Source organism: Ambystoma mexicanum, chromosome 6q, assembly GCF_040938575.1.
Source record: "Ambystoma mexicanum isolate Mex_15411 chromosome 6q, UKY_AmexF1_1, whole genome shotgun sequence".
NCBI classification, from domain to species: domain Eukaryota; kingdom Metazoa; phylum Chordata; class Amphibia; order Caudata; family Ambystomatidae; genus Ambystoma; species Ambystoma mexicanum.
Window position 1 is genome coordinate 1,030,884,537 of NC_090937.1, and position 27,521 is coordinate 1,030,912,057.

The following is a 27,521-nucleotide window of genomic DNA, read 5'->3' on the forward strand; positions in this document are numbered from 1 at the left end:
AGCTGCTCCACTTGACTTTTCCGCCACGAAAATCTCTGAAGTCTTCGCTGTTCCGACTGCCCGTGACACGCTGAGAGAAAACACTGTTGAACTCTAATTTGAATATTCAACGAAGACCCGATGCACGCGTAGCACGTTTGTTACATCTGAGGGTCCTTTCCTTTAATGTCGCACGAACGAACGGAATATGAGCAAAATATATTAAATGCAAACAGAGGTTTGCTAGTTAGATTGAATGTGGTTAGTACTAAATTAGAGTATATTTACTCTAACGAATCTCTGCGCGCCTGTTAATACATTACTCGTGCCTCGCACGCAGTGCGCATCAAATTCACAGTTCCTTAAATACACACGCACTGTTGCCAATCACTTAACTGCTTGAAAACAAACTTCTCATTTATTGATTTTGCACACGAAGATCTCTCATAAGACAGTTCAATTCAATTTATATTCTTTTTCATAGAAACCGATCAGAACTATATTTAACGTAATGAACTTTAACACTTAAAAGTTGAAACTTAGCTTGCTTCATCTGTTCCTTCTTCAGCTTCAATTAAATCTCTGATGTCACTGAAGATTTCCTGTAGATTGATTTTACTTCTAAGTGACTTCTAAACTAATTTACAGAGCTAAAATTACTGCGACCTGCCTCTTGAGAAAATAGAATGAAGGGCAGTTTAGAACTCCCAGTGGAATTCCAAACTACCTCACAATCTGGCTCCTCCAATCACTGCTGCAGAGTTGAACCACCATCTTGCCCTGGGGAAACAAAGGCCTCCTGAAAAGCCCAGTTAAGGAACACTTCATAATTCCAATCACCAACCAGGATCAATACATTACTCAATCCTCTTACTGCTTACCCCTCCTCCTCTTCAAATTAAAGTGTTTAAATCGTTTACCATTACATGAAGACCTAAATGAGTGTTTTAAGTGTGTGCCAATGTATGGAAACCTGGCAATGTGCCATTGGATCCTGACACCTGTTGGCTCACTCCACTAACCCATTGACTTGTGGGTGATATAGAGCTGGTTGGGTGATGTAGAGCTGCTTTCACGTGCTTGATGTTGTATTTTTCTAAGAACCTAGTCATCTCCACAGATATTTATTGGACCTCATTTTTTGTTATTATTATTATTTCTCTGGGTAATCCCTCTATATATATATAAAATGTCTTCTGTCCCCTTGGATAAGTAGTCCACAATAACTATGCCAAATGTGTGCTGTGATTGCATGGTCTCCAACGGACTGGTGAAGTCCAGTCCTATCTTCTCCAATTTCCTTCCAGTATTTCTGTGGGCAAGAAAAGGGCTTGCTTCACTTTTAGACATTTGTCGCTGTTCAAACATTTGTGGCACCTCCTTAGTTTGACTCTTGTGTCATTGTCCATACCTGTACCCAAATAAGATTCTCAGATTCTCCTCCGGGTCATGTTTGTGCCTAGGTGAGCACCATCAATTATGACCTGTCATGACTGTGGGTGGTACAACTGTATAATTTCTGAAAATCAACTCATTTTCCTCATATCATTCTTTAGCGTCTTCTCAAAATGGCCACAGGCTCTCTAGTATCGTCTTTTCATCTGGCCATCCATTTCTTATCCAGGTCATGGTTTTGGACATACTCACGTCCCTTGGCATTTCCTGTCTCCAATGTGGTTCACTCATCTCTAGAAATTCTGCACTTCCCAGTTCCTCTATCGATGCCACCACACATTCATCATGTAGAAATGTGTGTCTTTCTCCTATTGCTTCTGATAGTCTGGATATGGAGTTAGCCTGGAAGTTTTTCCATCCACAGATGTGCAATATATCATAGGTGTACTCTTGCAGTTTCGCTACCATACGCACCAACCTTGGCATAGAGTTATTTACACCGCCTGGACTCAACATGTGTATAAGTGGTTTATGGCCCGTTACCAGGTAGAACTTCGCCCTCCACCCATATGTCCTAAATGACTATGTTGCCCATGCACAGGCTAGCATTTTCTTCTCGATTGTAGAATAATTTTTATTTGCATTGGACAGTGTTTTGCACTGGCATCTGTAGTGGTGTACGTTTACCATTTTTGGTTGAATGATCTTTGACAAGGTGATTCTAAAAGTTCTTTTTACATCAACAGTTCTCTCATTCATGCTGTCTTCTCTGAGAACTGCAGCACAAACTTTGCATTGTATTCTGTGAGGCACAGGTAGATATGGAGCTAATCCTTATTGTTTGGATGATGGGGCATTTGCTATTGCATGTCAGAGGTCTCTCTAGGGTTTTACGCCTTTTGATCATATGCTGTATCCTAGATACTCACCTTCTTGCACCTTGATTCTGAATTTTACGTGCATGAATTAAATTCCTGCTTCTTGTAGTTTTTCGAAAACGTCTAGGAGTATTTTAGCATACGTTTTCTCATCTTTCCCATAGACCAGAATATCATCTGTCAATGAATCAATCATCCTTTGGAAGACTAAAGCAGCTGATGATAACCCGAATGGCATTTAGGTAGACTGGAACGTTCCAAAAGAAGTCATGAACGACGTGAGCAGTCAAAATTCTTTGTGTAAACCAATTGAATAGTAGGTATCTCCCATGTCTAGTTTTTAAATGTATTTTGCTTCCTTCATCATCGGCATGAGTTTGCTTACACTTGGAACCTCTTAAAACGTCTTAATTTAGACTGCACAAATCTATACATATTCGTAGTGTCTTGGACTGCAGTTTCTTGATCAGAACCACGGGGCTTAGCCATTCTGAAGACTCCACTGCTTCGAAGGTGCCTTGTTCTAACATCTTCTGCAGTTGTTACAGCAGCGCTGTCCTGGCTGAGTCAGGCATGGGTTTGATCGTGTGCTTGATGGGAATCGCTCCCTGTCATAGACAGATTTTATGCGCATAGTTCTTTATGCAACCTAGTGTTTCTGAGAACAACTTTGGAAACTGTTCTTTGGAAAATGAGGATTCATCACTTCTCAAGGACATTACTTGATCATTTGTGTTCGGATCCACCTTGATATTTTGTTTAGCTTGATCATCCCATCCCAGGATGGCTGGTCCCTTCTCTGAGCAATAGACCTTCTTTCTGTTCACTGACTCTTAAACTCCACACAACCCCTTATGCATTCTAGTAGTCGTAAACAAGAGCCTGCAATTACTTTTGGTGTTGTTTCATTCTAAGTACCCCCACTGTTTTTGTGTTCCCATCATTTCTTCGTACATATCCACGGGTAATATGGTCCGGTCTGACCCTGAGTCAGCCATGAATATGTTTTCTTTACCATCGACCTTTATGACATAATAGGGCTTTCCTCACTATACCCTTTTATGTTCACCATTAGTTCAGTCGGTTGATCTCTTTCAGATGAATCTTCTTCTGTTCTATCTTCTCTGCATTTGAGCGCCGTCACTTTTCATCGCTCCACCTGCACACCATGGCCAAATACAATACATTTGACAGTATGTACATTCCTTTCCGCTTGCCGGGCTTTTTTTACATTAGCTATATGTCTTCTAATACCACACTGATGTCATATTAGGGGTTCTTTCCCAATGTCTCATTCCTTTCTAGCGTTATTCATCGTTTGTTTCTCAACCAATCCGGTTTTGGAGTGCGTGCATGTCACTGTTCAACTTGCTTCATGCCATTTCCTTTTGTCTCAGCATTTGTTCTTCTGCAGCTGTGGCAGTTTGAATGGTTTTGTCTAGTTTCAGTTCATTCTCTAATAGATATTTATCTTTTTCTGTTCACATGCACCCTAATCATGTCCTCCACATTGTTCCCAAAGTCTCATAATACCACCATTTCTCACAGTCTGGTCACATAATCATCCATCAGCTTAGTCTTATCTGTTTCCTGGTGTAAATCCTTATGCTGTGTAGCACAGTGTTTCTTTTTATTGAAAAACATCTTAACCCTTTGCCTGATTGCTTCTCTGTATACATCATCCACTTCCTCATCGGCCACAGGTTCAACATTCAGTCCTACAAATTCTCTGACCCTCTATGCCTAGGGCATTCAACAACATTGATTTCTTTCATCCTGGGGCATAATAGGCTTCTCGCAAGCCATTCAAATATGTGATAAATAATGCTTACCATTGTTGTCATGGAATGACTGGCTTACCTGATGTTGGTAAGAATGATGAAGGAGGTGTTGCTCCTTGCCTCCTATTTGGTGGGGATCACTTCTGTTCGAGTCCTAATCTTGCGCTCATTGCCAATTATGTAGTGGTTTTATACTCATAAAAGGATCATACCATGCATAGTGTTGTCACTGGGTTTAATGACTCACACAGGTAAGTATTTAAACATTATAATAAAATATGATTGTTTCTTCATGATGATGAGTCTAGGATGTGCAGCATTCTGGAGCACTGGAGCTGAGCAGCCATTCTCTTTGTGCTCCGAGTCTGAGTCCTATCCTCTGGGACGCTCGTGCCGCTCTTCTCTCGCAAGAACCCATGTTGTCAAGATCTCAAAAGGCCCCACCTTACAGAGTGCTCCCCTGATATTAAAATGTAGAAGATCAGTAAGATGGTACTGACCTCATCAATGTATTAGACAGCAGCAAATGATTGGGTGCAGGGCCATCTCATGGGGATTTGCGGCCAGGGCACAGACACATTTGGACCCCACCCGAACCAAAGAAAATAAGAGATTCAGAATCTCTGGTCATCCTTATTTCCCAGTGACCACAACCGAAAGCTTGATACGCTGTCCAGCAGTGATTAAAATGAGCATGGACACTCCCTCGAAATCTCCAGATCCCCCCCCTACATTCCTGCTAGAATCAGAATAAAAAACAAGTGTCATTTCAAGGGCAACATTAGAAAACTATGAACAGGGTACTGTTGTTCTAGCATAGGTACAGGGAACATTTTAATGATTGCAGCCACGAGGATGGTATACAGGTTGTAGTGTAGTATTGGTGGAGGACACAGATAGTAACTGTACTAAAAACGTACACAGGCTCAGTGTTATAACAGTACTCACAAAATGTACAATTGGGCAAGTATGGATACAGAAGATAAGTTGGAGGCACAGAGAAAAGTACACATACCATAGTTTAGATAGTGATAAAGAGCAAAAGCTACCAGAAAGTTGGACGTATCTGGACATAGACTGAGATTAGAAGAGGGCCATGGTTTTCAAGTGGTGTTGCAATTAGTGAAGAAAGAAACACATTACTGGTGTGCCGTATATCAATTATCAATATTATTATATATGAAGCAAGCCTTTAATCAGTTAAACCATGAGGATGCTATAGAGGCTAACAATTTTGAAAAATGTATTGAATGGCAATTTTGACAGGTTGGGCACCATGACAGTTGCCCAAGATCACACACTTAGGTTCAGAGGTGACGCTGCGACTTGAGCGAAATCTGCAACTGCTCCAGTTCACCTCATTGTTTTAGTTCTTGTTACAGCATGGTGAATTATTTATGAACGTTTGACTTGATGAAATGAAATGATACTCTGTTTTGTAGACCTGACTGGGAATGTACACAATTCACATAACACAAAATGACAATATTCAAAACAATACCTTTACAGAAACATGTTGTGCAAAAGGAGAGTGATTGTAGTTTCATTAGCTCCATCATACTAGAATGTTCTACTCACGTTGTTTCATGTGAGCCTCAAAAAATCTCATCCAGGTTTTACTATTCTACTTTAACCTTTAAACACACCCATCACACATGGGGTTGTTCATAACGTGCAGAAGAACATTTTAAATGCCACAAAAAAAGCAAATGTGTCAAATAAGCAGTCCTGAAAATATGCTGGCCACAGGTATGTGATTTTGGCGAGCTCTCTCTTCTCTCTATAACCCCTTCCACGTAAAAGGGCTGCACACATAGAAATGGGCTAATCAAGAGCACTACAATTTGAGTATGCAAACCTTTTTAGGAAGACAGCCCAGTAGTACTAGGTTGAGACATAAGATGATTTGTCCAGGATTGCAGTGCTAATATCCAAAGGAAATGCCGGGATAAGAGCCTAATCACCATGGTTCCCTGATCTCAAATGCCTCTCCGTCCCTATTAACTATAGGTGGCAATAGCTTCCCAGTGAAAGCGGCCAAGCTATGGAACTCCCTACCACCCACTCTTAGAATGGACCTACCCTACCAAAACTTCCGCTCAAAGCTGATGTCTTGGCTGAAGACAGCCATCATCTAGGACCTCTTGTCTCCCACCTTCACTTGGTCACTCTGGATACACAACTGTTAATTGTACATATGTTTATATTTACCGCTTATTGCTATTATTACTGTGTTCATACTTGTATATATTTTACTGTCTGTAACTAAGTCTTGCAAATTCTTGTATCTGCTGCGCCTTGTTACCCTTGGGCTTTTCGGCACATTATAAATAATAAACAAACAAACAAACAAACAAACAAACAAATGTGGCTACTTAATCACCACCTACCACTGCGTGCTCTTCATTGAGGGTGGCTGCTAGTTTTTTCAGGCCCCCTTGAAGTTCTAAACCTGCACCATAGTGAGTCTATGTTAGTTTTATAGCTAGTGCTATCCGGTGCTAGTCCATTTTTGTGTTGGACCATAGGTGTTACGATCACTGATGTATATACACGCACTGTTTATCAACCTGAGGGAGGAAAGGATCAATCCGCTTCCTCGAGCATGACACTGCGACAGGGTGTTAGACAGAATTGCATGCAGTACCCTCTGGGACCACCACATACAATTAGGACTACGGGTGTAAGCAAAAACAACCTTTGGTATAAGTCTGTACTACACATTTTTTGGTAGAGAGCCAAGCAGCCAGGCTTATCTCAAGAGGGAATGTGAGCAGTAAAATGATGTTACACAGAGGTCTTACAATCACAGTGGTTCAAGTAGACACTTACTCTCAAGGTTTCTTGGTAAAACACTTATTATTTTTTTACACAGTCATTTGGAAAACATTCACTAGAAGGAGGCATCTTAATATCATACACAAATACACTTCAATACCAAACCAATACGTTTCTGAGTAAATTAGGCTCCCCTGAAATAGGAGCAAAATGGTATTTCAGTTACTTTAAATGGGAGTAAAAAGGCACAAGTTAATAAAATAGACCACAAATACTTTCTAAGGCGGTGCAAATATTTTCAGTTCACTAGAGGACTCGATTCAGTTCTATAGGCCTAGGCCAAAGTCAATGGGCTAGTGTCTTAGATAGGAAAGAGCAGTTCTTGTAGTAAACGGTAAAGTATTTGCCAAAGTTCTCAGAAGTAGTTTGTACGAAAAAGAATCATATGTTGGGTCACAAGCGGATTAGGCCTGCACATTGGGAAAGTTTCACAAACTTTCACCGCAAGAGTTAAGTACTCTCAATCGGTTTGGCATAGTACCTTAATATGAAGAAAAAGATGTAGCTGAGGACATTGGTTCCTGGCAGTTCCTGCAGATCTCCCTGTTCCTGAGCCTCAGTCGTGGGGACAAGAGGGAGGACATTGGGGGACTCCTGCACTGCACGGGGACTGGTCAAACAGGGTGGCGGAAAAATGGAAGATCTTCGGTTCAAGTAGCTGTCGTCAAGCACACAAGCTGGTGTCCTTCACCCTGGTTAATCCTAACGAGCTCCGAGAATGGTATCTGGCTGACTTACGAGTTGATCGGTCCCACCAACTCAAAGTAAGAAGTCGTCCTTGAAGGAGCTTCTCTGTCGAGATGAACTTGGCAATTCGGACCTACAGCAGGGATTCAATGGGCAAACCAACGGTCCAGGAGTTGCAGCAGCCGTCCACTTCCAGCTCGTCTTCGGTACTTTAGTTCCAGTGGTCGACTCTGCTTTCCAGTCCAAGAGACTCGCCTTTTAAACAGTTTTCTATCTTGCATTCCAGCCTAGCTGTCACTCACCCAGCAGGGTGGCTGTCCTTGTCGGGCAGTCAGCCAGCCAATCACGCCAGAGTGCATTTGGGTCTCCTAGGAGACTAAGCACAGAGTCTTTCAGGCACCTCCCTCACTTCCTGCCCACCCCAGACACTCAGACGCCAGAGGTGGTCTTCAGTCCTGAAGCTCGCCAAAGGCGTAGGAACAAAGGGACCAAACCTGGTTTGGCGTGAAGAGACAAAAACTACAAGGACCTTTCCAAAAAGAAATGGCGAAAAAAGAAGACCGGGACCTGTTTAAACAAAGGGGCTTATGGTGCATCTTGAAAAACATGGCTCCCGCGATTTTTAGCTACCGGTGTTCGTGGTCGGGAAAAATCATGGTAGTTCTTTGTAAAACCACTGCCACCAGCCATTTCGATAGGAAAGGGTAGCATTTGACTGCTACACGAGTTTCTAGACATAGGGGATACTAGGTAACCCTTCCAGCACTCTATAGGAAGATAGTGTGTGCTGGGTCTAGGAATTTAAAAAAGACTAGTAAAGTCAATTTAACCTTACATTCTCTGGGAAACAGTAGTTTATCCCAGAGAGGGTATTTAAACCTTGGGACAGCCTAAAAGGCTTCCCTGTGTCTCTGCACTGAGGGTGCTGTGTAACACACATGAAAAGATGATGCCTATGGAGTTGTCTTAAAACACCATACCCAAAGAAATGAACACAGAAAACAAACAGATTTAAAAAGTTCAAAGCCCCAAAGTTTAGCAAAAGAGCTGGGGGTCTTTAAGGTAAGGGGAATTAGAAAAAAAATTAGAAGGGGGGGTCTGCGCGGGGTGGGGACAGTGCAGTACATGGGATAATAAAATAAATAAAGTAAAAGTACGGCCAACAGGTGGCAGTGCAATGGTAAGTGCAGACATCAGGTGTCAAGTGCTGGTAGTGGGACTGTAGGGATACAGAAAAACAATCCCAAAATGCAGGGGTTGCCAGGAGGGCAGTGCAGGTGTGCGACTGGCGGTGAGGGGACCTGGGCCCGAGTTCAGAGGGTGACCAGGTAACCAGTGCAGTTTCAGTATCAGCCAGGAAGTCAGCAGGGGGTAGGAGGAGAAAAAGCAGAAGCAAAGAGAAAGGTTTTGAGGTGCTTTCGGAACCAGAGATGATTCTCTTCAAGTTTCAGGGAGGCAGGGAGGCCGCAGCCGAAGAAAGATACATTTCCATTATGTAGCCATGATAAGGAGTCGCACATAGAATGCTGTGCATCTTTACCTTCTACCTGGAGCCTAGTTCCTGGTCCCTGCTGCATCACAGAGGAGAAGTTATTATTGCTTTTGCAGAATCTGAACACCACCAGGCAATAGTACATCACATTATCCGTCGCGTCCACCTCAGTGATCTGAAGAGAAACGGTGCTGCTCAGTGCTGGGTCTCCGGACAGCGATGTTCTGCCTCTGTAAGAGGGGTCAATAGACTCCTTGCTGGGGTGGTAAACAAATTTCCCCCACTGACCTCCAACCATCCAGTAGACCCCAATCCACAGTGGGTCTCGGCCTTCGGGGTGCTTGAAGCTGCAGTTCATAGCAATGTTCTCTCCCCTCTGGGCTGTGATATTCCCAGACTGCGTCACAGCGAACTCTGCTATTGGTTTCAGATCTGCAAGAATAAGAGAGTAGAAAACAAAAGTTAAGTCAGAACTGGAGAAGAGAGAATATGTTCACTGTTAAATCCACTCTGAAGGGAGTGTGCTCAAAATGAGAACAAATGTGATGCTTCACTAGGCATGATTGAATACACTGAATAAATCCCTCTCAAATGCTGTGAACTAGCAGGTATGTTTTGACTAGATTGCATCTGAAGCCAGGCACAGCAGTGTCCAGATGGCCTTGCTGTTATCCTTGTTACACGTTGACAAATATGGTTAAGGCATCATAAAATTCCATAAACTTCCAGGTTACATTGAGTTTCACTTGGAACATTTTTATGGACAGAACTATCCAAAGATGAACTCCAAAGTCTAGATACTGGCCTGCTAAGCTCTGTTTCAAGAATGAGAAAAATCTAAATATCAAACTTTTACTACTCTAAAATCCCTTGGTCTTCTAAGCGCTAATGTTCTCAAATCACTGCCACTTAATGAACCATCTTCTGAAGATCCAAATACCTATAAGCTTAAAACAGGTTGGGGTAGCAGCCTGGGCTCTCTGACTAACATCCCGGTTCTCAGAAATCTGGACAAGTAAGATATGGGGTAGGAGAAGTGAGGTAATCAATAAAACCTGCTAGAAACAGCACATTTTGACTCTTCCTTTAGGAACATGTTGAATAGCGACCCTGGTTCCTTTATTCTGTGATAAATTTGCTATCTGCTGTTGCCTCCATAACGGGCAGGTTCCACCAGCGGATTGAGGCATCCAGCATATCCTGTGGCAGCATGCTGCTCCACGCAAGCTTGCAATAGTCACTTGTTGAGTGAGGTGTGATACAAATTACACATAATTAAATAAATATATAAAAATCAGCTTCTTTGCCCTTCATCTCTGTTCTGCTGCTCTGTCAGCTAGAAGCATAATGATAAATGTGGGAGAAAAGCTTACCATTGACTCTCAAAGCAAAGTCTGAACTTCTTAACTACCACAGTAGCAAACATAAATACCAGTCTAAACCTCAGAGCAAGGACTAAGCACATCAGGGAACCATAGATCCCAGCTATTTAGTATTGCTGTACAGACTCTGGGAGAATGACTCACACTGAGCATTGATAATTGGCTGGTATAGACGCAGTAGTATAGGGGATAAAAATTACTTTAAATAACCAACTACAAACGCAGGCCCGAAAGACAATCGAAAGGTAAACATCACCCCTCCCATCTCTCCCTACCAAATTACCCTTCCCAATACTCAACAACTACAGGGTGAAAACACAGTTAAAAGATGCCTAGAAACAAAATCAAAAAGGAAGAGAGAAGGAGAGAATTGGAAGCGGCCCCTACTGGCCCTTCTGACCAGGCATCCCAAGACTCTACAGGCTTCCCACTACCTTATCTCAAGACACCATTGAGGGCTTTTATCTCCAGATACCCCCTGAAGCACTTATCTGAACCACATTACTATGAATTAACATTGGTCCGAGGAAATGGACTCGCCAACGACCTAACATCGTTGGGTACATTTACCCCAACAGCTATTTAGCCAACCATAAGAGGGGACCTGCAAGAAACAATACATTATATTCCATTCATAACTAGGCATCCTACACCATCCACCACAACCATGCAGCAGGAACAGAGAGATGTGCCATACCCCAGGAAGACACTGTTAAGCCTCTTTGAATCTGAGAGCCTTAAGTAGGAGCCCCGGGAAAAGAAGGAAGGCAATTTTACACAACCCAATAGCAGTGGTCCAAGCAGCCAGATAAGAGGCCCCCTGATCAATGCACATTTTGTCTCAAAGCACTCTTCTGATACTTTGTACCATCTCTCTGGTAAACAGATAGACTTACTCTTAATCCCAGAAACTTGACTGTCAGATGACCAGTGCCCAGCTATCCATGAGATTGCATCAGCTTCCAGATCATCTGTGCTAACGGCAACAATAGGAGAGGAGGTGCATAGCTCTGTGCACAGAGACACCGTCATAGTCTCAACACCATACATTGACATCTCAGGCTGTGAATCACTCACTCTGACCTACTCCATCTCTACCAGAGTTACACTAAGCTTCCTCTTAACCTAAAGACCTCCCTCCTAAAGCACCACTTTGCTGACAAACTCGCCGACGCCATCCGGTCCGTAGATCAACAACTACTAATTATTTTTGGAAATTTCAGCATCTGGCTCTAGAAAGAAGACAACGCTATTACAAAATTACTTCGAGCAAGCTTTTACACCCCAAACAGATGGTTAAGCATCTCACCCATATAGATTGACACACTCTGGACGGCATTTATTGTCATGAAAATAATCATTGTCTGCTCCCCAGGGCACCTCCCCTTGGGAGATAACATATCTATCTCATTCACTATAGTCACGGAGACATCAAGCCTCTCAGAAATAAGCACCTGAAAGCCTGCACCGCAACCCCTACCCTAACACAAGAGCTCTGTGACCAGATTGCTGCATACTTCAACCAAAAGATCCTTGACATCCAGGATCACTGTGGCAATAAAGTATGCACCCATCCATATGCTACCAAGATACCACCTTCCACTACCTCCTCTCCACTGCCTTTCCACCTTCTGTCTGCAGAGGACCTACTAGCTGAAATTGACTCATGCAACCCATCAGGATTTCCTGAGGATCCATTTTCTCCAAATCTTTACAAATCCATCATGAAATCTCCAAATTCGGCACCCACCTTCCTACAATGGTCCACCTCAATGACTCCATCAGTACCGGAAGTTACCCAGTCCAGTTGATTATCTGTTTAAATCAGACTTTTGCTTAAAAAGCCCATAATTGATCCGCATGACCCAGCCAGTTATAGCCCCACCTCAAACACGCTTTTCATGAGGATACTTCTGGAAAAATTCACAGATCCTTAACTCTGGGATTTCATCGAAATAAACCAACTCCTGAATGAGGCATTAAGACCTTACAAGAGTACAGAATCAGCTATTTGCTCCATTTGGGATACACATAAAAAAAAGCAGACAAACTCTGAGAGTGATCTCAGCTTGATAGACATCTCAGCCGCATTTGACACCATCAGTCACAAGATCCTCCTAAAAATACTGGAGGATATTGGTATTAAAGCAACAGCTCTCCATTGAATCACCTCCTTCCTCACAGATAGAATAGAAACCACTGTTGCATGTGTTACAATAGTGGCAAAAATGGCCGTTTCCATAACACATGGCAAAAAGGTTGTGGTTTTGCCGCCACAATCCATGTTATGGATGCAGGGGATACCCCTGAACCACTTATACCATTTAAGGTGGAGCGGAGGAAACCCCTGCGTCCCCTGCTTCCCTTAAATGGTATAATGGGTATACCTTTACTGGGTCAAACCACAACATTTCTTCTGCCATTTGTTTTACAGATTACTTTTTTGCCACGATTTTATTACTGCACACCAAAACCACTAGCTTGGGCCCTTTCAATTCCCAGTCTTGCCCATTTGCCTGCAGAGTACACCAAGGATCCACACTCACCCCGGTACTTTTCAACATCTATATGACACCCCTACTAGACATTACCAATACATCTGACATCTCATGCTACAACTATGAGGATGACACACAAATAATCTACACATTTGTGAACTACCCATCACCAAATGCCCAAGACATTAAAAACTGCATTGTAAAGGTGGAAGCATGGATGACAGCAAACCCAATAACTCAACCCTAACAAAACAGAACTGATAATCTGTAATCCTCTCGGTTATGTCCTTTCTTAGGCTTCTCACAATGCCAAGAGAATAACTCCCTTCCCTTGGCCTTTCTCACAATGTTCACAAACTCCAGAGGGAATGACTCCCTTCCCCTGGTCTTTCACAGGTTTTTCACAGTGCCAGGGGAATTACCACCCTACAGAAGCCCTTCTTGGGTTCCTTTCAGTGTTCACAATGACACGGGGAAGACTCTCTTCCCCTGGCCATTATCAGGATCTCACCAACTTAGTTCACCAACCTGCCAAGTATGGATAGCGCATAAGAGTCTGTTATGTTCTTGGTGGGTTTTCATCCTGTGATTCTTGTTCCCAATTTCTATGCTTAGCTGGGACAAGGAAGATGTGTCTTTGGTCTTCCCCTCTGGGGTCTCTTTCTGGGTTCCTCCCACTGTTCTGGTTCACTTGGGGGCTCCTCTCCCAGCCAATTGTCAAGAGGTAGAGGCAGCCATGCATGGCGTTGTCCCCTCCCCTGCCTCCATATCATGGAAACGAGAGGAGTATGTCACTTATGGCGCCTGCCCCTCATCCGCCGCTATACCGCAAGTGCGAGAGATGCTATTCACTAAGCAACCCTACCAACCTTATCCTGGAACAATAGAAGAAGAGATAAATCTGCAACCTCAAGGAGAAATTGACATGCTGTAACTGAAGATGATGAGAGCAAGTGACATCACTGCCAAACTGACACATGAAGATGCAGTAGACAGGAATCAAACATGCACTCACCATGAAGAAACGCAGACACTAGGTCAAGCTTGCATGTATACATGAAGAATATTACCTCCACTCTATAGACATGAGGAACATAACACAATCAATGTATATGCTGAAACTCAAGACAAATGAAATATGCATAAAGCTTGCAAAACGTAGAAATAAAATGGACTGTAAAGCTGCATTAAGAGTAAGTGGAAAGCATCAAAGAAAGCTTGAAACTCTGAGTTTCGACTTGCTGAATTAGCTGAGAATACAGATCCGTGCAGTCCAGACCGTGGCTTTGCGGCCCCTTTCCAAGGTTACTGCACAAAAGGGAGGTTTGTATAGCTCAGAAGAAGGTCAGGTCAAGGTCAGTCAAAGGGTGATTTGGATAGCTCCGAAGAACAACAGAAGTTACGGATTCCAAGAGCGAGGCATATTTCTCTTAGATTATGTATAAAACAGTAAGGTGCCCATTAATTAAAAGCTTAATACTGAATGAAGAATAGCTCTAAAAAGTCTCCAGTGGTCAGAGAGGGTAAAGACACCCGTATTAATATGAGCTAAAATCCTAATAAAAGCCTAGCAGAATAATTCAAAACGAGGTTGCCTCACACGTGACTTATGATTGGGGAACAGTGTCCATTCATTAATCTTCAGACAGATGGACATCTGCTTTGACTCCCCATAGATTCCCAGAATGAAGGCGCCAGACCAGGCCAAGTTCAAAGTTAAAGACCCCGGCCTATGGCCTAGGAAATCAGGGATGGTTTCTTATTTAATTGGAAGATCCAATTCCTTTATGTCGCTCCCCCTACCACTATTTTTGCTCAGGTGCTAATGTCGTGCCAAGTGTTCAAGGTTGGTAGGACCAATGCCAACCAATCAAAACTCTTAATATGAAACTGCCTTGCAACTGTATTGCATTTGCAGATTATCTGTTGCTAAAATGATATCTCTTTTACTTTTATCAATTTTGGGGTGGTCCAAGGAGGGGCCATCAGATAATTATATACAATGAAAAATGTGACCCTTGTACATTGTATATGTAGACTATTCCCCTAACCAATCCCCCGACACATAGGTTTTTGCAACTAAGATTGCGGTATTGTGTCAGCTATGATGCGTTTCTCGTTTATAACTCATTTTCTGTATTGCAATTTTTGAGTGCTTTACATACCTGGGCGCTTACTGCTGTCCGTGTTTTATATTTCCAATTTACTTTGACTATTTCCGACATTGGGTGCAGGACATCCCGGCTTGTCTGTTCTGCTAGCACTGGGACTTTCCAGTGCTCTTTTACATATGGTAGCGGATCGATGGTTCACTCAGATTATTGATACCTCTGCTGCAATTCTCCATTATCCAGAGTGATCTCTGGATAATGGAGAATCACGCGTGAACTGAGACAGTCGACAGAAGCTTCCCTGGTGAAAATCCTGCCCGGTCCCCATGGGCACCCCGCAGGGCAAGGGTGGAGTGGCCAATTGAGGTCTGCATATATTGGGGAATTGTGAGGTGATAGAGTATTTATTTATAAGAGGATACCTGTAACAAGGTTATGGAAGGTGATGCACTAAACCTCGTGCGTGACGAGGTATTAAGATATTAAAGATACATAGATTTCTGTCAACAAGGTCAAGAAAGAGTGCGTCACGCCCCGTCCAGGGTAACATTCAGAGATAAGGATACTTTGTCAAGAGAGCATGAAGACGGCCGTGGGGGTTTTGTGCTGTTGTGTTATATTGAAGGTGTCCCTATATGTGTAGTGATTGCTGGTGCTAGCGGGAGGGTGAGAAGAGGTTTAAATTGTGAAAAGCAAGGCTTTGTGGATATTGGTTTACACCGTAGAGCATGTGGAACAGTCGTTTGGACCCAAACGGCATGCTCCTGAGCATAGGCGGCGTTTGTGGTGCTTGCCCAAATAGTTGTTGCTGAGAATGTTGAGAAGAGATGTAGAAAGTGTTGGAAATAGAGGGAGGTATTGTTGATAAGAGACTGAAGGAGGAATTGAAGAGGAAGAAGGTTTGAAGGTATGTTGAGGTACGGTAAGTATCAGCAGTCAAGAGTGTGACATGGCATCATGGGAGGCACTCCCATATCTCCATTATGCATTTATGTAAGTTGCTGTCTAGATACAAAATGAAAATACATAAGTACCATTCCCAATCGGTTCGGGGCACAGCAGGAAAATGTTAGTCCTGCAACACATGATGACATATTTACTCGCCACATACAAAGAAAAGAAACTTCAAAAACGATTACCTATTCTAGAGTTATGGAAGACGTTTGGGAACGAGACAGATGATCCACCCGTGAGGGAGTGAATGTTTAAGCAGCATGAAGTGGAGGGCATAGCACCCTCGGCTCCTCCTCCCCAGAGCATCGATCCATCAGATGAAGGTCAGGGATTCTACCCATTGAAAGCAGCAGCAGGGTAAACTAAACATGTATATGTGCTCCCCGCTTACAGTAGTGAGGATGCTATCAATGGAGCTAAAATTAACTAAACAAAAGCCAGTGTCTTTGAAAGATGAGTATAACGAGCATTGCAAGCTGCTGACAAAGACTGAGGAAGAGATGCAGGGACATACAGGCAGGCAGGGTACTAAGAAAGAGACAGCGATCACTCTGAATGAGTGGGTGGGAGGACAAATATTGCTTAAATTAGATGGAAAAAACATGGGCAATTCTAAAGAGAGAAAGGGAAGTTAAAGAAAGACAGAAGAAAGATGAAGTAGAGGAAAGAAAACAAGAAGAAAAGGCACATCAGAGAAGGATGCAGGATGAGGAAGAAAGAGAAAGGGGCAGAATAATTGAGGAAAAGAAGGGAAAGGAATCATGAAGCAGATAAAGAGAAGGAGAGGAAGCAAAAGGAAGAGAAGAGGAGGGAGCTTGAGGAAAAAGGAAAAGTGTTAGAGACGGAAGAAAGGGAAAGAGTGAAAGAAAAGAGAAGAAAGGGAAATGCAAAGGGAAGCGGAAAAGCAAAAGAAATGGAAAAAGAAAGAGAGGGAGATGGAGTGAGAGATGGACCAAAGTAGAGAAATATGGTGAAAAGAAGATGAGGGGATTGTCAGGCAGTGCATGCTTCGGAAAAAGGAAAAATGCGAGGTACAGGAGCAGGAAAGAGAAAGGAATGTAGAAAGAATTGTTAGAGAAATGGATGAGAGATTAAAAAACTACTCTCCCAGATGAAGATGAGGGAGCAGCTATGTGAAGAAGGATTTGTAATTTGTACATAAGTAGGAGGGACAGTGGCGTCATCCATAAGATAAAGAGGAGTGTGGAAGGTTCCCCACAAAAATGAGAAGAAGGAATATTGGAAAAAGCAATGAAGGGATTACACAGAATGAGATTAGATTTTGAGGACAGAGAAGACGAAGGAACTTATGGAAATTGGGGGAAGATGCTTTCAGATAAGGAGAGACATGAAAGTGAAAATGAGGAAGGGCAAGAGGCTGTGCAAGACCTCTCTATGGGCTTAAGTCCAAGGAAACTGATAGTGTGGTCTGGCCTGGAAGAACCAGAAGGGAGAAACCCAGAACCTGTGCCATACCCCAATTGGTGATTATTACATGAGAAAGTGAGAACAAAACTTGCAGAAAGAAAGCCGGAGAAAGAAAAGTTAGTTCAGAAGAAGCTGGCAAAGTTTTCAGCGGAAGGAGCCATTGTTGATGAGTGGAGAGGGAGTGGTTGCATAAGACACAGCAAGCACAACCAATGGCTGGAGGGAATTTTGCAGGAAATGGAGAATATAATTACTGGCCACTAGGAAGAGGATGTACACCTAGAGGAAGAGGGGTTGGATTTGAAGCTCCACAAGGAGGAGGGTTTAATGGGGGGCATCATAGATTTGGAGGACTGCCTCAACAGTGTTGGACATGTGGGAAAATGGGCCACATCACTCGAGCATGCAGAAGCAGGGGAGGGATGCAACAGAATTGGCAGGAATCAAGAGGTGGGATGGCATACCCCACCATACAGTGCAAAGCCACCTGAATATTATGCCCAGGAACGCACACAGTATCTGACATTTGCACCGCAATTACCAGTGCAACAAGCACCAACGCAAGCACAACAGCCACCAGTACAAGCCCGGCAAGTGCCCATGCAGGCACAGCAAATACAGAGGCAACCGCAAGGACGGGTACAGCAAAATACCATGGCAACATAGAACGCAAGTGCAGGAGCACAGACACCTACACCCAGAATAGGGAGTGTGACCAGGATAGGAGTAAACCATTTTACTGGTACAGGGATGAACCTAGACGCACAATAGGACAGCCCACAGAGTGATTTGATGTGTTCAATCCTATCCGTTACACCAGACCCACAAGAGGAACCACACATAGGTGACAGGGCAACTGGGTCTTGTGTTAGCGAGGGGAAGTACCTAATGTCAGGCATTGCCATGAATGCACAGGGTTTTTCTGAGGCTACAAGTTTGGTTCCGTTCACTGACAACTTACCTATCACTGCAGAGGAGCATGACCTTTCTCTGCCATTATTATACTCCCGCAACACACCAGTTAATATAATGGGAAGGGACTTGATGAGCCGACTCAACATGACCATATCTTTTACTGAACAAGGGAAAAGTGTGCTCCACGCCAGGGATTCACTATGTAAATGCACAATAATTAAATTCAGCATTATTTGGCCAGAAGGCACAGCAGGGTGTGCGAGTGGGCCCAGAAGTATTTCTTTATGGTGTTCACCATTTGCTAGCGTGGCTTCCTAGTATAAGGGGTAAAATATTGTGACGTTCCACAGAACTAGAAGCAGTCATAGTGAGAGAAGAGAGGGTGATTATTCACGGGACTGATGACGAGGGAAAAGCATGGTGAGCAGTGATAGTTCTTGATGAAGGACACAAGGCTGACTGATTTGACAGAAGAGGAACTGTTAGGAGACGACAATTCATATGATGAGGTGGTGTTCTTCATAAGCCTCACCTATTGGATGACAACTGAGGGCAGGGAAGTGCCATAGAGAATGCCATTTATAAAAAAGTCACCATCATTTCTTCGAGAAGATTTGGGAGGTACCAAGTATATTGTGGACCAGTAGTCCATATGACATGGTCTTACTGAAAGGAGTAGGTGCAGTTAAGATCAAACTGAAACCAGGAGCAATTTTGCCACAAGTGGGCCAGTACCCAATGTCAAAAAAAGCAGATGAAGGCATTTAGGACACAATTTCCGCCTTAGTACAGCAGGGAATATTAGTGCCATCCGAATCATCATGCAACACAGTGGTGTACGAAGTGGAAAAGGAAATGGGGGCGTGCAGAATCCTGTAGATCCCTCACTAAAACCCTGCCTAAAGTCTCCTGCCAGGTGGCCAGAGGAAGGCAGATGCTTTCTGATCCCAACCTTGGGTGTGATGTACTGCGGCGGGATCACCTGGGTGGAGAAAGGGCACAGGGTAGTGAGGAGATTCCATGGGATGAGACACAGTATTTTTCCTGTGTAGGGGATATTTTGACCACTATGCTAAAGGGGGATGGCTTACTGTCATTTTGATATCTCCCAGCCTCCTGTTAAAAATAAGTTTTTAAAATCCAACCCTAGTAAACCAGAAGAACAAATCTTTTTTATCCCTAAAATACAATGCCCTCCTCAATACCAAAGGTACGCTACATGGAATAGTGAAAGTACGGTATTCTCTACACCATCTTCCTCTAATAAGGTTGAAACCTACAATCCCTCACGTCAAAATAATAAGGGAATTAAATCTACCCTTAAAAGTATACCAGAAGTAGAAATATCTAACTTTTCTAAAATGAACTACATGTCCCAGAATCTCAAAGGGACTGAGATGAAGAAGATTGCTGAAGAGTCATGTCGAAGCAAAGGACAGCCAAGCAGGCCTAAAAGCCTTTGTCTAGGTCAGGCAATTAACAGTAAGGGCCTGCACCTGAAATCAATTGCCCCACCTAAGAGGCATGCATAAAAGGCTACAGTGGGGGGGAGATAGATGGAGCTGGTGCATGAGCTGGAAGGCTGGCAGTAGTAGCAAAAGGTGAAGAGCATGAGGCTGGCAGTTCATGATGAAGTGTGATCAGTTAAGAGACGCTGGGACACGAGGAAAGCTAATTTCACCTGCAGGTTCTGAGAGGGTCCTGTGTTCACAAACCCTGCCTTGCCATGGATGCACTGAGAGAGAAGTGCCGAGATTGAAGGCCTTCCCAGGTGCATCTAGTGGCTGTAATTGCAGAGCCATGAACATGCTGCAACCCGAGGCCTGTGTAAAGAAGCAAGCCGAGGAACAGAGAAGTGATGAAGACTCCCTGTGGTAAAGGCCAGACTGGAGACACCCATGGTGCTGAGGGGTGTGGGTCCTAAGAGTGCCTAAAGTGGTAGCAGAAGGAGAAGAACTTGGGATGTGGAAGCAGCTTGTAAACCGCAGTGTTCCTGGAGCCAGTGAGTGATGATCTGTGTTCAGGTTCACTGTGAAAACCTGCCAGTAACTGTTACCAGCTCTATATTAACTTGTGTAAGAGTGGGAGCCAGTAGAAAATGTTTGCCGTTGTGAAGAGTCCTGCTGATAATGGAAATATATCAAGTGCACTTCTAATACAAGTCGGAGTGCTCGCGTACAAAGAAAGGGTTTTCATTTTGCATTGTTAAACTGTTTAACGTTATCGGAGTGGTCGCCTGTCTCCAATTAGTAAGGAGAACGCTCCTCAAACCACTGGGAAACACTAAAGCTGACTTTCACGAATTGTTACAAGACTTATTAGATCAAAGAGAGGTCACGTGTGAACAATTGTAGTTCCCAACCAGAGTCAGAGTTTAATTCAGTGTTAATAATGGGAAATACAATTTCTTACAGTTCTTTAAAGTTAAAGATCATCTTTAAAGAATGGTCATGTGTACCTAAATCTGATTCTCTTTTGAAGATTGAAGCTTGTAACGTCCAAAACAAGTATTCTGTAAATGTAGAAGTTATTGAGCTGAAGAGAAGAACAAGCATTACCCAAGCCAGTATGTGAATCCTTTCTATAGTGAAACCATCCCTGTTGGAATCTATCTGCATACATTCTGAGGTTGTTAAAGTTGTTAAAGTTTCAGTGTCATCTGATACAAGTGTGACATTACTATCCAAAGCTGGAAGAGTGGCAATACAGCTTCAGGGTAGTTACTGGACCCACAAAGGTGTGAATAAAGCTAGAGAAGGGAACTGTATGCTTGTAAGAAGAGTACGTGAACAATCTGTAATGCTGAGACTGGTAAAGTTGAGAGAAATGCAGTCTGGAAGCAGAGGCAGATTATCCTGTTAGCAGTAATACAAACAGGAGAGGCAAAGAGGCTGCCCTTTTCTTACTGCATAGGAATGAAGAGTGCCTTTCCTACCTGTGGAGGTTGAAGAGTCTTGTCTTTAAATTGCCTAACAATCATAAAGTACAAGGTTGAAGAAGAACTACCAGCACTGTGGGTGTGTATAATACTGTCAGAGGATGTTACATGTCTATAATATACATGGGGTATGTAGCCCTCTTTTTTATATGGGCCTATGCCATGAGGGTACAGAACAATATTTATAACAAAAGGACATGGGCGACCCCACCAGTCTGGCACTTGCCGGTAGTGTTTTGCCGCACAAATAGATTGATCATAACATTTGATCTATACTTAAATTAGAGAGCACCAACAATTGTATTTACACATTTGACAAATGTGGTTCTTATAACCAATACATCTGACTAGACAGATGTATTGGTTATAAGAACCACATTCTAAGTCACGACCTGTACTAACCCCCACTGTGCTAAAGGCCTAATTGCAAATTGTTATTCATATGAATGTTTAATATGATAGAATTTTTACAAACACCCATAACACATGGGGTGGAAAATGGTTATACATGTACAATGGCCTGAATAACGATATACTAGATAATGAAATTTGTCAAATGTGTAAATACAATTGTTGGTGCTCTCTAATTTAAGTATAGATCAAATGTTATGATTGATCTATTTGTGCGGCAAACACTACCGGCAAGTGCCAGGCAGGTGGGGTAGCCTAAGTGGATGTTACATTAAAGGTGGTTGGAGAAGTAGCATATTGTGGAACAAAAAATTCTGTTCCAATGGTAACAGTAGTAGAAGGGTGGTTGTCAAGAGGAAATCAATACCCTATGAAGAAGCATCCTGACAATTATGTCAAAGACAATGCAGAGGTCAGACATACATTGGAAGTTGATGAAGCAGAATTTGTTTCTTTATCCTTTGAACTGTGGCAAAACAATCTTGGAAAGAGGATATCCAGGATTACCATTGGTGCTGTTTTTCTTGGCTGGAATTGGAGGGGGAACTTTTCAACCGAAAGCTGAAGAGCTGTTATCAGTAGATTTTTGTGTTTGGTTAACTTTTCTTTCCTTTGGAAATTACAAGAACTGGTTCAAGACTTTACTTTTCTTTTTGAACATTTGAATAAATTGACTTTGGACAATCCTCTGGAATTCTCCTTCCCTCTCCTTTCCCAGGCCCTCTGCAATGCACTGGCCACCCACTTTGCCACCGAAACTCAGGACAACCTAAACACACTTGTCACTCACCCGCCAAACCCTCCCACACCCTCTTGCCTCCCTTGGTCACTCACCCTCCTCGGTCTGCCTTCTCCTCCTTTATCCATGTGACATAATTGAAGAAGTTACCAGAGTTGTCCGCTCTATGAAGGCTTCTTCAAAATAAGTTCCCCCTTGCTTGTCCAGAACAATCAACAACAACATTGGCTCTCTTGCCCCTGCACTCGCTGATTTCTGCAACCACCATTTCACTGCAGGTTCTTTCCCCTCCTCTTTCAAGCACTCCCTTGTGCGCCTGCTCCTGAATAAATGTTCGGCATACCCTACCTGTCCATCCAATTACCGCCCTATTTCAATCACCCCCCTCCTGGGAACTGCTGGAGAAGCTGGCCTTGCCCCAACTTAACTCGCACACCAAACTCGTCAGTGGTCTCCACGATAATCAATTTGGATTCCAAGCATCCAGAGGCACGAAAACTGCTCTTCTGAACACCCGTGAAGAACTGATTGCATCGCTGGACTAAAACTCCCCTGCTGTCCTCGTCCTACTTGATCTCTCCTCTGCCTATGACACTGTCAACCATTCCATCCTCATACAAAGGCTCCTACCTTGGGATTTCTCCCTGCTCTTTCTTCTGAAGTCAGAAACCTTGGAGTCATCTTGTACTCTTCTCTCTCCTTCCTCCCTCACACGCAGGACATTTCCAAGACGTCCAACTTTCAACTATTCCTTCTCAAAGGAATTCTCCCTTTCCTTACTTTCCAGCAGAAGCTCAATGTTACTCGAGCCCTGGTTCTTTCTAGGCTTCGCTACTGCAACAGCCTCCTCCTCAATCTACCTTCTTTTACCCTGCGACCCCTTCAGCTAATCTAGAATAGAACAGCAAGACTTATACTTGGCCTTGAGCCCAGGGACAAATCTCTTCTGCCCTAAAAAGTCTTCACTGGCTCGCAGTTGCTGCACGGATCAAATTCAAATCCCTCTGCATCATCCACAACGCTGTCTGGGGTCAGAGACCACACTATCTGCAACTCTCTCTTACAAAATACTCTCCTTCTAGACCTCTACATTCCTCTGGCACCAACTCTCTGTTGTGTAAAGCGTTTCACTAAACAGAGCAGGAGGTCGCTCACTTTCCTCAGCTGGATCCTTCCAATGGAACAGCCTCCCCCTCCCTCTGCGTCTTGAGGCGGACCTCCTTAAGTTCCAAAAGCACCTCAAGACTTTCCTCTTTTCCTCCGCCTTCCCTTCTTCCTTCCTCTCCTCTACTAATCTCACATTAGCTGTGATTGCTGTCTTGGGCCTTTATGCATCTTCGGGGCCCTGACTCTCATATCCAATCTCCCCAGCTTCTGTCTTCCTTCAGCACTTGCCTTTTTCACCCAACGCAGCTCCTCACTACATTGTACCTGCCATACCTTGTACTTCATCTGTGGCTCACCCTTGATCATGGACACTCCAGCACCTACCCCACTTCCCTCTTCCTTGCTGCACTTGCACATTCTGAATACTCACAAGGCATAGTAGGTTTGACCGCCCCTTGCCCCTGAACCCCGGGAACCTGGAGTCCTTTAAGACGAGGTAGCAATGAGGTGGATAGGGATGCAGAAGTTACTCAAACATCAATAATCAAAATGACTCACCAGGTTGGCAAAATACAATACTGTTTTATTCTCAATTATCTAAAACAGGGAGTACAATGAACATCATCCGATGTCGCACAGCAAACTCTCAAAGTATTTCATAAAAAACATTACTTCTATAGTAAAAACTCATCATCGTTGACGTCATACTACATGGCAAACTTCTAAAACCTATATGGGGAAGTGATTGGTTTAGAGGGAACATTTAAGTATACATTCCATACTAACAGGAGTCGTGTTTGGGTTTCTAACATCAAATGGACAACTAAGCCCATCCAAAGTGCAAGTCATCTTCATCGTCACAAAATACACAATGATTCATTGGTTACACAAACTATAAGGCTCTCTGATACGTGTCCCTCTACAATTGGTTTGCACGCTTGAACCCTTCTGGAATATTCCACCCGCTAGCAACACACAAACTGGTCACCTCAGGTGCAGGGAGGGTTGGCTTGGTCATGCCTGCCCACCCGATAAACCCAACATCTATCATCCCTCTTACAGTCTGTCATTCAATTAAGGCTTTGAACTTGGCCTTGCAGAAGCTCTCTGAGCCTGGGAATTAAAGGGAGTGTGGCATGGTTTTATCTTATGGTTTCAGTGTAGCTTGACCCAGAGCTATTTCAATCTCGACCATGTGACTGAAGACCATGTTTTCAGGCTTCTCACTGCATAAAATACTCTTAAATGATGAACTCTTGACACTGTCAGTGTTTTTCCATTCTACTTCAAACAGAAGTTTGTTTCTTTGATCGCTGGATTTGATATAACTACTTCATAAGCGGAAGCCACTTGAGACGTTCACATACCCTTAGGTTTCTCCAGAACAGCAAACAATGCACGCTGAACAAATAAAGTCATGGACCACACCATTACTATGCTTGCAGACTTCTCGATCGTGAACGTGGCTGCTGCCAGTGATTGTTCGCAAGGGAAGTGACCCCTCATTACAGGGTCCAAAATCCCACTATAGTATGCTAAGGGTTTGTACCCCAGTGTGCTTCTCTGTGTAAGTACTGCTGTCATAACTGTTCCATTTGTGTGCGAAAATAATAAGAACTCCTCAGAATAATTAGGAATTCCCAAAACTGGAACTGTACAAATTGCCTTTTTTAATTCATCAAATCCCTCCTCTATTTCCTCAGTCCATCAAATGTTTTCCTTATTCACCTGTGCTTTCTTCATGGCTTGCAACAGAGGCCTTGCGTATGAACTATAATCAAATACCCAGGCTGTAACATAATTACATAGTCCTAGAAACAATTGCATATGCTTTATTGTATGCGGTTTTGATGTTATCATGATCGCCTCAGCTCTTTCAGGTGTAACTTCTTTCCTACATGCAAAATTAACTGTCCTATGTATAACACCTCTTCCTGACAGTACTGCAATTTCTCTTTATCCACTTTATAACCTTTGTCTGCTAGGATAATCATTAGCTGGATCGAGTGGCGTCTACACTCTTCCTCTGTTGTGCTACAGACCAAAATATCATCTACGTATTGCAACACAACACTTGGCAAATAAATATTGCTTAGGTCCATCTACAGGACCCTATTAAAGATTGATGGAGGCTCACAGTACCCTTGGGGCAAATGTGTGATTTTCAGTTTAGTCTGATGGAACGTAAATGACGTAAGATCTTGGGAATCTTTATGCAACGGGATTCAGAAAAATACATTTTTCTAGTCAATCACTGTGAAATATCGTTCTTCTGGGGGAATACTACATAGAATTGTTGCAGGATTTGGAACTAGAGGGAACTCTGCTTCTACAATCTGGTTTATCGGGCTAATGTCCTGAATTAAACACCATGGCCCACCCTTCAATTTCTTGATTGGATACCTTCTGCCACTTCTTTTCCTTCCCTCATCTCTGACTGTATGTCTGCTATCCAGGAGTGGTGTGCCGCCAATGATCTCTGCCTTAATGCCAGCAAGACTGAGATTCTCCTCATCAGGACACCTGCTCCCTCCTTTCCTGTCACCCTCTGGCTGGCCTCTCTTGGCCCTCTTCTTGCTCCCACCTGTGAGGCTAAAAACCTTGCGGTCATCTTTGACTCCACACTCTCCTTCTCTCCTCACATCTCTGACGTCTCTAAGAAGTCACACTACCTGCTGCACCTCCTCAGAGGTATTCTTCCTTTCCACTCATTCCACCAGATGCTCACTGTCTCCAGAGCTCTGGTTCTCTCTAGGCTGGACTACTGCAACAGCCTCTTTTTAAATCTGCCTGCTTCTATTATCTGCCCTCTGCAACTCATCCAGAACAGGACTGTGAGACTTGTCCTTGGCCTCAAGCTCAGGGATTGCATCTCTCCAGGACTGAAATCTCTGCACTGGTTCCCAGTGGCTGTGAGGATTAAGTTCAAAACCCTCTGCATTGTCCACAAGGCCTTCTGGGGCCTCAATACCTTCAACGCAAGTAACCATACCAAAAAAAGCATTTTAGCAAAAATGTTCCACCACAGAGTCCTTCAGAATCATGCACAGCCCTTAAAACCTACCGTTGAAAATTGATCTTAGAAGCTTTGATAGACAGTGCAATCCTTCTCAAAAGAAAGTTATTTATTTTAGTGTTAAACAGAATGAAACCACTAACAAAACTAATTACTAAATTACAAAAAAGACTTCTCAATAAACGGAATGTCAACAAAAATAACTTCTTAAATATCTGTGGAGGTGAATGGAGTCGCACCACGAGCACAGGACCATATTTTAATGAAGAAGCATACAAACAAAACCAAACACACACAATTGCCATACATAGCAGTGGACGAGGTTATGAAAAACTTAATAATACCATAATGCAACAAGAAATACTGCTTACAAAAATGTCCCCAGAAACTTCAGAATTATCTCTCCATTCGGCTGAACCAGAACGTCCAGTATACAAATGGCCATGCACGTCAATGTGTAACATTCCCAAAAAATCTTTCAAACATTTACACCAGTTCCTTTATCAGTATGTGAAAGGCAAAGACAAAATCAAAATGAAAGTGCTGCAAAATATGGATACCTGTCCAGTGCACAAATACACAGGAGTACATTCATTAGCCTGCATTTCAGGACCTATTTGCAAAAGCACCTTCCATCATATCAACATATAAACACATCATTCAACTATAAGAAATCTAGTCTATAAACGGTACTATGCTAAAAGTCCTGCTTTAGCACTAGCCAATTTAAATAACAATCTTCTACGTGGTACAGCCAAAGACCTATTAGAAGAAATCGACCATATCCAGAAAAGATATTTTGGAAGTGAAAGCCACTTACAAAATGCAATAGCTTTACAACAGACTAGCAACAATTCTACACATGGCAACCTTCTACTACACACATACAAAAAGAGATACTAAAATTTAAAAGTACATCCGCTGAAGTACCAACCCATGTGTGTGTGTGTGTGTTGCTGCAGAACTTTTTAT

At 43.1% G+C, this 27,521-nt stretch overlaps 1 protein-coding gene across 1 annotated transcript in view; it reads right to left on the bottom strand.

The window, feature by feature from the left end:
• The window catches only part of LOC138516434 (sialic acid-binding Ig-like lectin 9), a 530,018-nt gene that overhangs the window by 187,140 nt on the left and 315,357 nt on the right, over positions 1–27,521 (bottom strand). Inside the window, exon 4 of the mRNA XM_069631556.1 lies at positions 9,099–9,482. Coding sequence (XP_069487657.1) covers positions 9,099–9,482 — 384 coding nt within the window. The remainder of the gene's footprint in view (positions 1–9,098; positions 9,483–27,521) is intronic.